Raw genomic sequence first — 12,691 nt, 5'->3', positions numbered from 1 at the left:
GTGTGTGTGTGTGTGTGTAGGGTGAGGGATGGCACATGTAGAAAGGTCTCTCTGGCTGCAAGAGGTGTGGATTTGCAAGAGGCAGCGCAGAGTTGGAGAGCTCCCTCAAGGAGCTGCAAGGCTTCTTGGTAAGAGCTGATGAGGCTGTGAGTATAGAAAGAAGAGAATCTGAAAGGAAGGATAATGTTGCATAGTCTTGAGAGGCTGTTTTGCTCTGTTTTAGAAAGAGAAAGAAGGGGCTGGTGAGATGGCTTCGTGGTCTAAAGCACCTACTTAGAACAAGCTTGGCAGAGCACAGGGACCGCGGTTCAATCCCCCAGCACCACATGGCAGCCAGTCCTGCCCCCTGGTGGGCTGAGCTAGCCACACACACACACAGAGACACACATAAATAAATGAATAAAATAAAAAAATGTTAAAATAAAAAAAAAGAAAGAGAAGGAAAAAAAAGAGATAATCAGGTCTCAGAAGCTAGCTTAATGGCATAAGCGCCTGCCTGGCAAGTATGAGGTCCTGAGTTTGATCTCCAGTACCAAACAATTAAGAAAGAGAGAGGATAAACATATAACAATGAAACCAAGTTTCAAAACAGGTTAGTAGGAGAGGTACAATAGTTGATACGTTGCATATTGTTGTCTTCCTAGTACTTATTCAGAGTAGAGGATCTAGGCATGATCTCTTGTCTATACGATAGCACAAAACTTTCTTTGTAATGAACTAAGAGAAACTAGCTGTGTAACTGTCATACTATCCAGTTTTGACAAAGTGACATCCAGGTTTTCCTTTCAGGCAATGGGGCAAATGATGTCATCACTTATCAAGATAAGTAGTCCAGGTTTGGGGAAAGATTAGTAATTCTCGTTTTGAACTGTTGAATTTGAGAAACCTGTAGGAAAAAATTAAGTTGGCCCCAAATGCCATGGAAGCAAAGCTCAGGAGGTAGGATTTACTACAGGTGCAGAGTTGGGAATCTTCAGTGTATGTGGTAATTCATTCATTCATTATTTTCACCTATTTCTTTTTAGTAAATTCTGTATGCCTGACCCAATGTTCTTGGATATAGCAGTGAATAAAATAGTAGATTTCACTCTAACAGAGTTGACATACTAGTATGTATGTAGATTTCACTCTAACAGAGTTGACATACTAGTACACAAGCAGTAAATAAAAACATAATAAATAAATTATATGTTGTAATAAAGTTGCTAATTGCTGTACATAGTAGTGTAAGACACAAATAATTCCTGAGCACCTTGTGGAAAAGTGTAGAGAGGAAAACAGGAAGATGTCTAAAAGGAGACATCTTTTAAGTGTTAAGCATGACACTGTTATACTGTACTGTTATACAGTACTATTTAAGAAAGAGACTGAGAATCAGTGTAGAATAAACCAAAGGGCCAGACAAGGAAGTAGGAATATAAATTTGGTTAACCCAAGAATTATCCAGTAGCGGACACCAGTCATGAGCCACGCACTTCATACTTTTCACTCCATGCATCCACTTCTTTAGCAGTGATCTTTTAAATGCACCTGTGGATTTTATGAGCAAGCAACCACGTACTGTGAAAGGTCACAAAGGCAGAGGGATTTACTTGGGGACAGCAGTTGGAATAACATGCTATGGGCAAAGATGCCCCACCCCACTCCAAAATGCACCTGCTGTTTCTCGAGATCATCTCCCCTCCCTTAGTAGAGGGTGGTGACTTGGGCTTGTGGTTAGGCCTCCTCGTATCCTCCCTCCTCCATCCACGTGCCGGCCCGTCGTGTTTACATTTTCCAGCTGTCCCTGCAGCTGTGCTTTTGTGTTCTTGCCAAGCTCTGAGAGGACCACTCAGTCATCATCTTCTTCCTTCCAAACTCCATTAAAGATCAACAATTCCCAACCATAAGATAGAATAATCTAGAATGTCCCTTGACACAAGGAAGGACGTTTTTGACAGAATTCCCACACCTTTGATATTGTTCTTCTCATTTCCGTATTGCCACCCTGCCAGTCAAATGAGCACACCAGGTCTTTTCTCTCCAAATTATTCTGTACCCGGCTTCCTCTTTCAGTGTACCAGCTGCATGTCCTGGTTCCAACCTATGAGCCTATTGTCTGAGTTGTTAAACTGTATAGGCTCCAGCTGGAGGAAATGGACAAATCACAGCAGGGTGACAAGCCCTGCAGGAATATATGACTGGGGCTTCCCAGGGAACACATTTCAGAGTGTACACCCAGTTGATTACCTGTCCCCCTTTTCTAGAAAACCACTGGTTAGGGGCTGGGAAGATGGCTCAGTGGAATAAGCGCTTCCCTGGCAAGTGCAAGGGCCTGAGTTCAATCCCCAGTTCAAAAAAAAAAAAAAAAAAAAAACAAAAAACAAAAAACACCACTGGTTAGGTCAGAGCACAAAACACAACCAACATATTATACACAAGTGATGGTTTGGGGCGATAGCTCAGCAATCTAAGTGCCTGCCTGGCAAGTGTAAGGACCCAAGTTTGATCCTCATTACTGCAGTCCACGCCAGCTACCAAAACCAGGTGTAGTGGTACACACCTGTAATCCCAGCATTTGGATGGCTGAGACAGGAGGATCACTATGAGTCTAAGATATGTAGCAAGAACCTATACTACATAAGTAAAATATATATAAATATATATATATATATATATATATATATATATATATATATGCAAGTGATAATGTGTGAGAACAGAGACTGTCTCCTAGAGTTTAGCATGGGCTAGTTCAATTACCAGTGGTCATTATTACAGAAATATATGTTAGTCCTGACACCATGGTGGCTTCTTCTAGCTTGTTAGTTGACATGATCATCCTTTAGTGCGTAGGAAGCATTGTATGTTCCAGATGCCTGACTTCTCCTTGAGAGAAACAGAACTAGTTGGATATCCTAATTCTTCAAAGAGTACACAGGTCCTGGTTTTCAGCTCCAGTGGACCAGGACCTCCTCCTAACCTCTTCTTGGCTTGCCTTAGGCCAGCTCTCCTTTGTGAGTGAGTCATGTTCTAGCTGCTTTTTAGCAAATTTTTATCAATGATTATTCAAAACATAGAGTCCCATTATCAAAGATAAATTAGTTATTTTCAGTATTATAACCTTTTAATAAAGATGGCAACATGGCAGACCCCAAAGCTCATGAAGAGGTCATCCCTTTCCAGCCAGCCGTTACTCACCTTTCTAAAGACTGAATAGTAATCTTCACTCACCTGTGTCTCCCAGGCTTCAGCTTTATACCAGAGCCTTCCTATGTACAAAGGATCCAGTCAATCTGATAGTGTCAGGAAGTCTTGACATCAATCATTTGTTTTAAAGGCAGACATACAACAACCATGACTATAAGCCAGTGGTAGGATACTTTGATTTGGCCAAAAGTGAAAAAGTTTGCTTTTGTAAAACTTTCTCATGGACAAAATCTATCATTCCACGAGGAGAAATCACTTCCAGAATACTAGTGATCCTCAGGAGAAAGAAACACACCAAGGCATATGCGACAGACACTTTTTTGAAGAAAAGTTCTGGGAAATGGGAATGAGACAGGAGAATCCAGGAGCCAATAGCTTTGGATCTTATGGACACGTTGGAGAGGAAAATGTGAACACGGAGCAGAAGGCAGCTCCCATGCTCTGCTCCTGCTGCCTGGTGAAGTCGAGGGCTTTGGCCTTGGTGGTGTCATCTCAGCATCACTGGAGGAGGCGCAGATCATATGCAAGGAGGGATGAGAACTGAGAGAAGTATTTGGACACATGAGGAATGGGTGGAGCTGAGGGCTGTGCTATGAAAGAGAGAGAGAGAGACAGGGCTAAGGAGCCTTGTCCTTTGTCCCTGGAGATTTAACCTCAAGAGCTGAGGGGGGATACATATTTACACTGGTCTTCTGTTTCCTTGACTTGAACAGTCTTAGGATCAGGTCAAAAGACTCGCAGCATATTTCTCAAGTACCAGTGGTCAGAGAGAAAGAAATCCTTGTACATCCAAGCACCCACTGACACGCATTAAAGTTCAGACTTTGGGAGGCAGTGCTAGATCTGTTCAGGTATTTTTAAGGAAGAACCACATTTAGACGATACCTCATTTCACATGTTTGACATTCTCCCTTAGGAAAGAAAGGGGACCTTGTTCCACTCGATTTCCGAGGGATCTCAGGGTGGTCTGTCTATGTCTTAAAATAGCTTGCCTGCTGTGCCCCCAGTGAGGTTGGAAGTAGATAAGCAAGGAGGTGTAGTTTCATGTTTCACTTCACACTTTTCAGGCCTTAGCGTGGGTCCAAGCAGAAAGGTCACCAGAATACCATTATCTCAGTTGAATCCCAGAAGTTTAAAAGTTTTTGCAAAGGAACTGCAATTGACTCATTCAACTAATCATTTCCAAAAAGCAAAAGGAGAAAGCTCAGAGGCACCAGCCCAAGATGCCCCCAGGGCCAGTGCCCAGAGCCGGCCCTGCAGGCATAGCCAGATGATGAAGTCAGGGCTCCTAAAGCAGGTCCTTGTCATCACACTGGCAACTGCAGGGACAATATCCAGCACTCCACTCTCCAGCTGCTCCCGGCCAGCCTTGCACTGTGGGAGACTGGAGCAGAGGCCCAGGGTCCCAGCACTGGTGATAGACTTGCTTGCTCCAGAGCATGGCAGATAAGGTGACCTTTGTCTCTCTCCTCTTGAGCCAGGCTTGAACCAGGAAGGAGTGGGAATAATTGCCCTCGTTTCCAGCCATGCTTCTGCTGCTTTGGGGAAGCTCTATCTGGTCTTTATTTTCCCATAATGAGCCTCTCAAGTCAAACCAGTTTTTCTGACTCTGGAGTTCTGCTGACCTTTGCAAAGCTGACCACAGTAAACTGCATCCTGGGTGGTCTTTTTAGTTTTGATAATGTTAAACCAGAGACCAACAGATGGTCCTAACAAAAACAACAACAAAAATAACAGCAGCTAGAAATGATTGAACACATACCCATCAGGGACTGGGCTCAAAACTTCACCTATTTTATCTTTGAACCCCAGAGCAGCAGTTGCTATTATTAGTATTCATATTCCCATTCTATAAATGGGAAGACTGAGGTTCTGAGAGATGAAATAAGTTACCAACAGTCACACTACCACTGACACAGTAGAACCAAAGGGGAGAAAGGCCAGGGGTGTCTGGAAGTCTTTATGGACCATCCGGAATAACTACACCAATCATCAGGGTTTCCTCCACTGTTGGGGTTCTTGTTATCAACAAGAACTAAACAGTGAGTGTCGGGTGGGCCCCTGTCCTTTTCCTACTTTTCTGCCCTGGCAGTGGCCCATCAAAACCACTCCTAATCCTGAAAGAGTGGGGGTTGTCCAGGCCCCTGTTTAGGGGCAGCCCTAAGCAGCCCTCAGTACACCTGTCAGCAGAGTCTGCCCTGCAACATCATGCTTTCTAATGCTCCACGGGGGTTGTATTTGGGGCCCTGATGCCCACCTTTTTTGTGCATTTGGTTGCATGTGCTCATGCCTTCCTCACTGCACTGATCCAATTTAGGGACCCCCTTTGAAAGGTTGATGCCAGTTGATAAAGAGGACTCCTGAGACTACATCTCTTCTGGGATTGGTTCTTAGCATAATTCTCTCCCCTGGATGGGAGAACTTCTTCCTCACCCTACCACCCCAATCCTGCAAATTGCAGCCCTGTCCTCTGTTTTTCACTCTCCCCATCACTATCATGACTCTCCTTGTGCTTTCTGCTACCCTGTCCATGGAGAACTGTTGTTCAGGCTCCATTCAATCCCATCTGCTCCAGGAGGCCTGAATAGCTCACTCCCTTCTCTGTCTATCCACCTCCAACACTCCTGGGGCATCCACTCCTTGACAGACTCTCTGAGATTCCTGAGAGTATCCAAAGGAGACACAGTAAAAAGCCTCCTTCTCGTGCTTTCATCTCTTGTGTTTGCCATGGCTTATCTGATAAGGCTTCATCCTATCTCTGCTTTTAAAGTCCAAAGGCTGCCAAGGAATGGAACTGATTATAATTCCATTTTATACTTACCCCTTAGATTCAGCTGGAGATTAGTCCCAGGACCCCCTACCCCCATGGATACCTATACCATAGACACTCAAGTCCTTTTTTAAAAAGTTGTGCCGTATTTTCATACCTCATACATCTGTTCCATTGTTGTAAACATCGTTCTCTTAGACCTTTCCACAGCATTCTAGGATCTCAGCCAGGTGGTCAGCGGTGGCCAGGTGTCAGAGTAGAAGGACTGCGCTGATTTACTGTGGGTAACTTCAGGTTTTCCATGCCCTTCCAGCTCTTTCCTGAGATATTTTCTTTCTTTTCTCCTCACTATCACAATGTTTCCAGGGTACAAAAGGAAGAGAGATCCTGTTCTCAAAGAAAACTTCAGCATTTGTCAAATAGACAAGAAAATCTCTTTGTTCTAACGAAGAGATTCATAATCTGAAATATGAGCAGATATCAGGCACAATTGTGAGAAAATGTTGATACTTATTTAAGTTTTTTTATATAAATAGATGTTCCTATCCTCCAGATTTATCTATTTTTTTAGATTATTTTACAATCAAAAAATGTGCAAGGATGAATTGACAATATTAGGCTTCCTTTAGTACGGTGCAATATTGGGCAAGTATTCTTTATAAATAAATAAGGAAGATCTCCGTTCTCACATGACAGAGTAGAAAAAAAGTAGTCCTGTCCTATCCTTTCCTTCCTTTTCCTTTTCTTTCCATGGTGCTAGCAATTAAACCCAGGGCTTCACTCATGCTCTACCCATGAGCTAAGCCCTGAACTGTACTGTCCATTCCATCCTATCAGTATGGAATGCTTTTTAAATGTGATTGTGTATATCTTGCTATACACATGGAGTTAAATCTAGAAGAAACTGCACATTTTCACAGAAGGCACAGTATGTACCTCAAGCTTTTGTGTGCTGCGAATGTTTCTGGCAACATAATTAGTTTCCTAATCATAGCAGAGCAATCGAGACTTTTCTGAAGGACCTGTGGAGCCAAAGGCCGGTGTCCAGGCCCCTCCAGGTTAGTGGGCTGCCCAGGGGACCAATGGCTGTATTTCCACATGCCCTGTCCTTGCCTGCCTCTTTCCTGATTGGCCACAAGGGTCCATGACAGATGCCAGCAGTGGCGGTGATGACAGGCCCAGGGCCACATTTGTTCCGTTACCTCCAGCTCCTCATTGACTTCCCCGTCACCATAGCAAGAGCTCCTTTCTCTTATCAGCACCAAGCAAAGAGTCAAAAGTTCTTGTGAGTGTGACTGTTGAGCACAGGGCTGGAAAACTTCCTTTCAAAGAGCAGCGCTTAGAATTGGATCAGGAGAGCTCAGTGTGTGCTGTGCAGCTGGACAATAAAGCAAAGCAAAGTTGGCAGTGCAAAGTGTAAGGGACACAAAGTGATGTCACAATGGCCCCATCTGATCTGATAACCTCTGTCCCCAAGACAGTCCATCTGCCTCCCTAGAAAAACTATGCAGGGAACTGAGGAAGAGTTTCTGTGTGGGAGCTGTGAAGGACTTGTGAAACAGAAACAAACTCATGAGGAATAAAGAGAAAAATCTAAATAATCAGAAAGAAGAATCAGTGTGAAGTTTCTGAGACACATTTATAGCTCTTATAAACAGGCTTTTGTTGACTGGCTCTTTGGGACACTAGTGACATTCGCTACATCTGATGTTCAGGAATTTAAACTTGGTAGCTGGCTGGGCTTATGATTATTACCAAAGCTAAACATTTTGCACTGTGTGCCCTGCTTTATGTTTGAAGATGACGAAAGTGGCATGTTGTCAACACAGTTCTGTCATCTACAGACCTGAGGGATGGCAGTCATTCTCCTCTGTCCTCTGTGAGCAACCTCACACCCTTTGCGCTCTCTCTCTCTCTCTCTCTCTCTCTCTCTCTCTCTCTCTCTCTCTCTCTCTCTCTCTCTCTCCTTTACCTTCTCCAATTTGGTTTCAAAAAGGTGTGGGCTACCATAGAAAATGGGGAGAAATGCAGGTGCCCACAGTAAAGGTTCACAAAAGATGATCAGCCTTCAATACATCCCTGCCAAACAGACACTCCTCTTAAAAACAAGTTTTCATATGGGGAACCTCAATTTAAAATACTTCTGCCCTCCTACCTATACTGAAATCTGGGGAGAGAAATGCGTGCTCCTCCCAAGGATTATGCAGACAGGCATCTCACAGGCAGCCTTCCAACCCCTTCACCACTGATGCGAGTCTCTGGTTTTCCTCCCCAAGGCAACCAGGTGAGTTTCTCCAAGTCCACGGATGCCTTTGCCTTTGAAGAGGACAGCAGCAGCGATGGGCTCTCCCCAGATCAGGCACGAAACGAAGACCCCCACAGCTCAGTGGGGTCCCCGCCAGATGCTAAAGCCACCGAAGCCTCTGCAGCAGGCTCTCTGGGGACAGTCCAGGTACAAAAAAGGCTCAGCTTTGCCATCTTTTCATAGTATTACAATTAACACTGCTACTATTGGTTTTGCTCAAGAAAACCCAGAATTTGTTCTCTCTCTGTCTCTGTCTCTCTGCTTCTCTGTCTCTGTCTCTCTCTGTCTCTGTCTCTTTCTCTATCTATCTCTCTCTATCTCTCTCTCCCCCATTCTGTTTTACTTTCTGTCCTCTGTACTAGAGATCCAACCTAGGGCCTTCATACTAAGCTGTACTCCAGTCTTCTTTCTTTTATAATTTTGAAACAAGTTGGACTTGAACTAAACTTGTGATCCTGCTGTCTCCTCCGAGAGAGTTGAGATCAGAGCTGTCTCTTGATGACACATAGCTTAACATCTTTTTCTTACTCTGTTCAGCCACAGAATCTGTGTGTCATAACAAAAACCTCCAGAAAACACAGAAAGAGAACTCTCAGAACTATGCCCTTTGATTTATCTTTTGAGTATCAAGTCTGCCAAGTAGATGCCTTTTATGTCCATTTTTTATGGACAGGGTAACTGAGGCTCCATGAGATTGGTTAATTCACCACCCATGTCCTGTGTTGACATGCTGCAACAGGACTAATTTCAAGGTCCACAGTTTTCCCTCCACTGAGGAATCATTCTAAGGCTTTCAGGTGATAGGGAGAAGGAAGTGCTGACTGCACAAAGCAGGGTGTCCAGGCCATAACAGGCTCCTAACTATCAACCCACTACAAAATCAGTGTCCACCCCCATCCAAGCATAGCTGCCACCTCTTTCTGAACAAATCCACAAATCTTCAATGTGTATTTAAATGTACACTTATAATGCATATTGAATATAAATCGGAAAATATACTGAATACACTCCTACAGCACATTTACAAGGAGCCCTGATTAGCATAAACAACAGCACTACCATGACACTCATTCCTGCCCAGGGATGGTGCAAGCATTTACAAGTATCTTCTTATTCGATATCACAGTCCCCTCTAGGTCAGTGTCATCCCTGTCCATTCTGACGAAGGAGAAATTAAAGCTCCATGAGGTTGAGCAACTGAGTGATTTTCAGGGTCATAGCAGAATGGCAGCAGTAGCTAGAGAATCAAGTTCTAGGAGTTGTACGCAGACTTGACGAGACTTTTCCTCAGCCCCTAAAAGAACATATTTTGGGGAACACAACCTTCCATGAGAGGATGGAAAGTCTATAGTGGACGTAAGATGTGCAAATGCTTCCTACCCTGTTTCTGCCACATCCCAGCTCTGAGAGGGCCCTCCAGGCTATCTCCTTCCTTTTCAGTAGTTTACTAGACTTTCTCCAACATGCTTGGCCAGAAGCGTTTCTAATTTGGGATTTTTTTTAGCTTTTAGAATGCTTGCCTGTATACATAATGAGGCACTTTGTGATGGGACCCAAGTCTAAACACAAAGTTCATCAATATCTTATATAGTTTATACACATAGCCTGAAGGCAATTCTATAGATTATTTTTTTTTGATAATTTTACACAAAAGTTTCAATGTATAGAACGTTATCCTTGGAGTGTCATTTGGATAGCCTCAGAAAGTTTCAGATATTAGAGCATCTCAGATGTTGGGATTTTGCATTAAGGATCCCCAGGGTACGTTTAATTCCCCCCTCAAAACAAAACACCAGACAGATATCAGGGCCGATTATAACATCATTATCCAGAGCCCTGTTTCCCAAAACCAGGCTAGTCACTGGCCACTGTCATTCCTACCTTCACTTTATCAGAAGGAACTTAAAGCTGCCAGGAAAAGGCTGTGGAATGGAAGGGGAGACAAAAGAGGCATTTGTTGTGCAAGAGTTTAAAATCAAAGCATTTTTCCTTCCACTGCATGCCGCAGCTGGTCTTTGCAGCCAACTTCTTTGATAACATCAAACAGTCTATCAGAACATTTGCACATATTATTCTGACAGTAAATTCTTCAGCTTCTGATGTTAAAATGGTTTAAAGAGACAATGAGTTCTTGTCTGCTTAATGCTACGAGAAGGGGAGAAGGGAGCAAACACCAAACAATGCTGGGAAAAATGCAAAAATCATTCTACGTCCTCTCATTTGCAACACTGTTTGACAGATGAGGACACTGAGATTCTACCAGAAAAGAAGCCCGCAGGCCTGTGACAGGTGCCAGAGCCCGGGGAAAACCTGGGAATCTCAGGCCCGAGCTCCACGGGGAGAGCCTGCACAGCCCCTGCCTCCACTGTCGGACTCACAGCACAAGAATGTGGGAGAGGAGGGAAAGGTCGTCATGCCTTGTTTGGAGTCTTCAACGGGCAGAAATGACCCACTTGTAAAGGTTGTCTTGGCCTTTACACACCACACAAACACACACAGACACACAGAGACATATACACAAATACACCATACATATACACACATACACACATATGCTTACACACACACACACAAATGCACTTGTTTATGCATCCACACATACATACATATTCAGACATATACTCCTACTAGAGTACATACAAATACACTCACCTACACATGTAGCCCACATTCATGGAGATGTATACATATACATGCATAATACATAGATGTTTATGAATATACCCAATACACATAGAGATATGCACACACATGCAAATATATCCAACTAGAACATCATATTTCTAAATTGAAGACAATATACAATGTGACAGTTGTTGAATTCCTATCATTTTGTTTAGTGAGATTCTGTATCCTAATTTTTTTACTATTTTTGTATTCTCTGTTAAAAACAAAAAAATTAAATCACAAAAGAAGATCATACTCATTTCTATGACACAGATGCCAAAGGCCAGCACGTGCATGTATGCAAAGACACGTAAGTGTGCACACATACACACATGAACATGTGTACACACACATACAGACATCCACATTTGCAAATGTACATATACATGATCACGTGCATACATGCACCCATACACAGTCATACATATTCCTACACAGGTGTGTATCCATACATACACATATGCGCACGCACACACACACACACACACACACACACACTCTCCCTCCAATTACTATCATGGTTTTCCTCCACTTATTATTCTAGCTTTCTAGTTTTTTCCCTAAAAGTCCTATATCCATTCTTCCCTTTTTCTTTCTTTCCCAGCCTCATTAAGTCCAGCAGGTGTACCTTGTCACAGACAAGGTACACCTCCAAATAGCTGACACAAGATGTCCCAGAACCGACCAGTCTTACACCATTCGCAATAATTAAGAATAAAGAAACATTAAAAATGAAAATTTAAAAAAGAATAAAAAGTTAGGTGGTGCATGCCCGTAAGTGCAGCTATTTGGGAGGTAGAGACAGGAAGACAGGAGGATCCTTGAGTTCAAGGCCGTCCTAGGCAACTAACAGTTTACAAGACCTTGTCGCAAATATTTTTTTAAAAAGTTAAAAAATAAAAAGAAGCTAGGGATGTAGCTCAGCTATCAGTATTATAAAATAAAAAGAACACCTCCTATTTGGATAAAAAAAAATCCTCAATTAGATGACAAATTTAGTGTTATCCTCCTGGAAAGAGTAGACTGATGTTTATTTACACAGGTAGGAAGCTGGGATGCCAGGGTCAAAGCCATGTGTAGGGGATTCTACCTTAGTATCTCTGTGCCCACAGGTTTAATTCCTACATCATAATAATGATAAGCTTTGGGTTTCAGGATCTTTCTTCTGGCTCAGAAAATGACAAGAATGACTCAGCCTCCCAGCCCAGCCACCAGTCAGATGCAGGGAAGCAGGGCCTCGGCCCCCTCAACGCCTCTCTCCCTGTGCATGCTGCTGTGAAGGTATGGATGAACTGGGCTCAGACTCCTGCCTGGGCCCCTGGCCCAAGATCCAGCTTGAAGCAGTGCATTCTCAGCCAGGCCTGACCATGTGAGGGGTCACAGGAACCCGCATGTAGGTTCATTTCCTATAGAGATGTCCTGAAGTGAGAGCTGAGGAATGGATGGACCATCTGTAGGTATGAGGTAGAGTCCTGGTGATCCGAACAGCATGGCATGGATCTTCTGTGCAGCAGGGAAGCCTGTGTATTGAGTTGTAGTTCTTTGGGACCACAGCTCAGCCAGCTTGTTCTTGACCCAGAGTTCATGAGCTTGCCTTTGAGATAGACAGAGCTGAGTGTAATGCATGCAGAAAGCACAAGTGTTGGAAGACAGGTATAGGGCAACTGAATTTTATGCACTAACAACAGTCCCAAAGACTTTGCATAATATCAAAGCCATATCCCTCAAGCCAGACTTCCTAAGGAAAGAGGGTTTCTGTT

At 43.4% G+C, this 12,691-nt stretch overlaps 1 protein-coding gene across 2 annotated transcripts in view; it reads left to right on the top strand.

The window, feature by feature from the left end:
* The window catches only part of Myocd (myocardin), a 96,148-nt gene that overhangs the window by 56,516 nt on the left and 26,941 nt on the right, over nucleotides 1-12,691 (top strand). For both annotated transcript variants that reach the window (XM_004646088.2, XM_023706353.1), the window contains 2 exons: nucleotides 8,236-8,411; nucleotides 12,087-12,212. In XM_004646088.2, coding sequence (XP_004646145.1) covers nucleotides 8,236-8,411; nucleotides 12,087-12,212 — 302 coding nt within the window. The remainder of the gene's footprint in view (nucleotides 1-8,235; nucleotides 8,412-12,086; nucleotides 12,213-12,691) is intronic.

The sequence above is a fragment of the Octodon degus genome, unplaced genomic scaffold (genome assembly GCF_000260255.1).
Source record: "Octodon degus isolate 3935 unplaced genomic scaffold, OctDeg1.0 scaffold00253, whole genome shotgun sequence".
NCBI lineage: Eukaryota > Metazoa > Chordata > Mammalia > Rodentia > Octodontidae > Octodon > Octodon degus.
The sequence above is the reverse complement of the archived record's forward strand: the minus strand, read 5'-3'. Positions and strand labels throughout refer to the sequence as shown.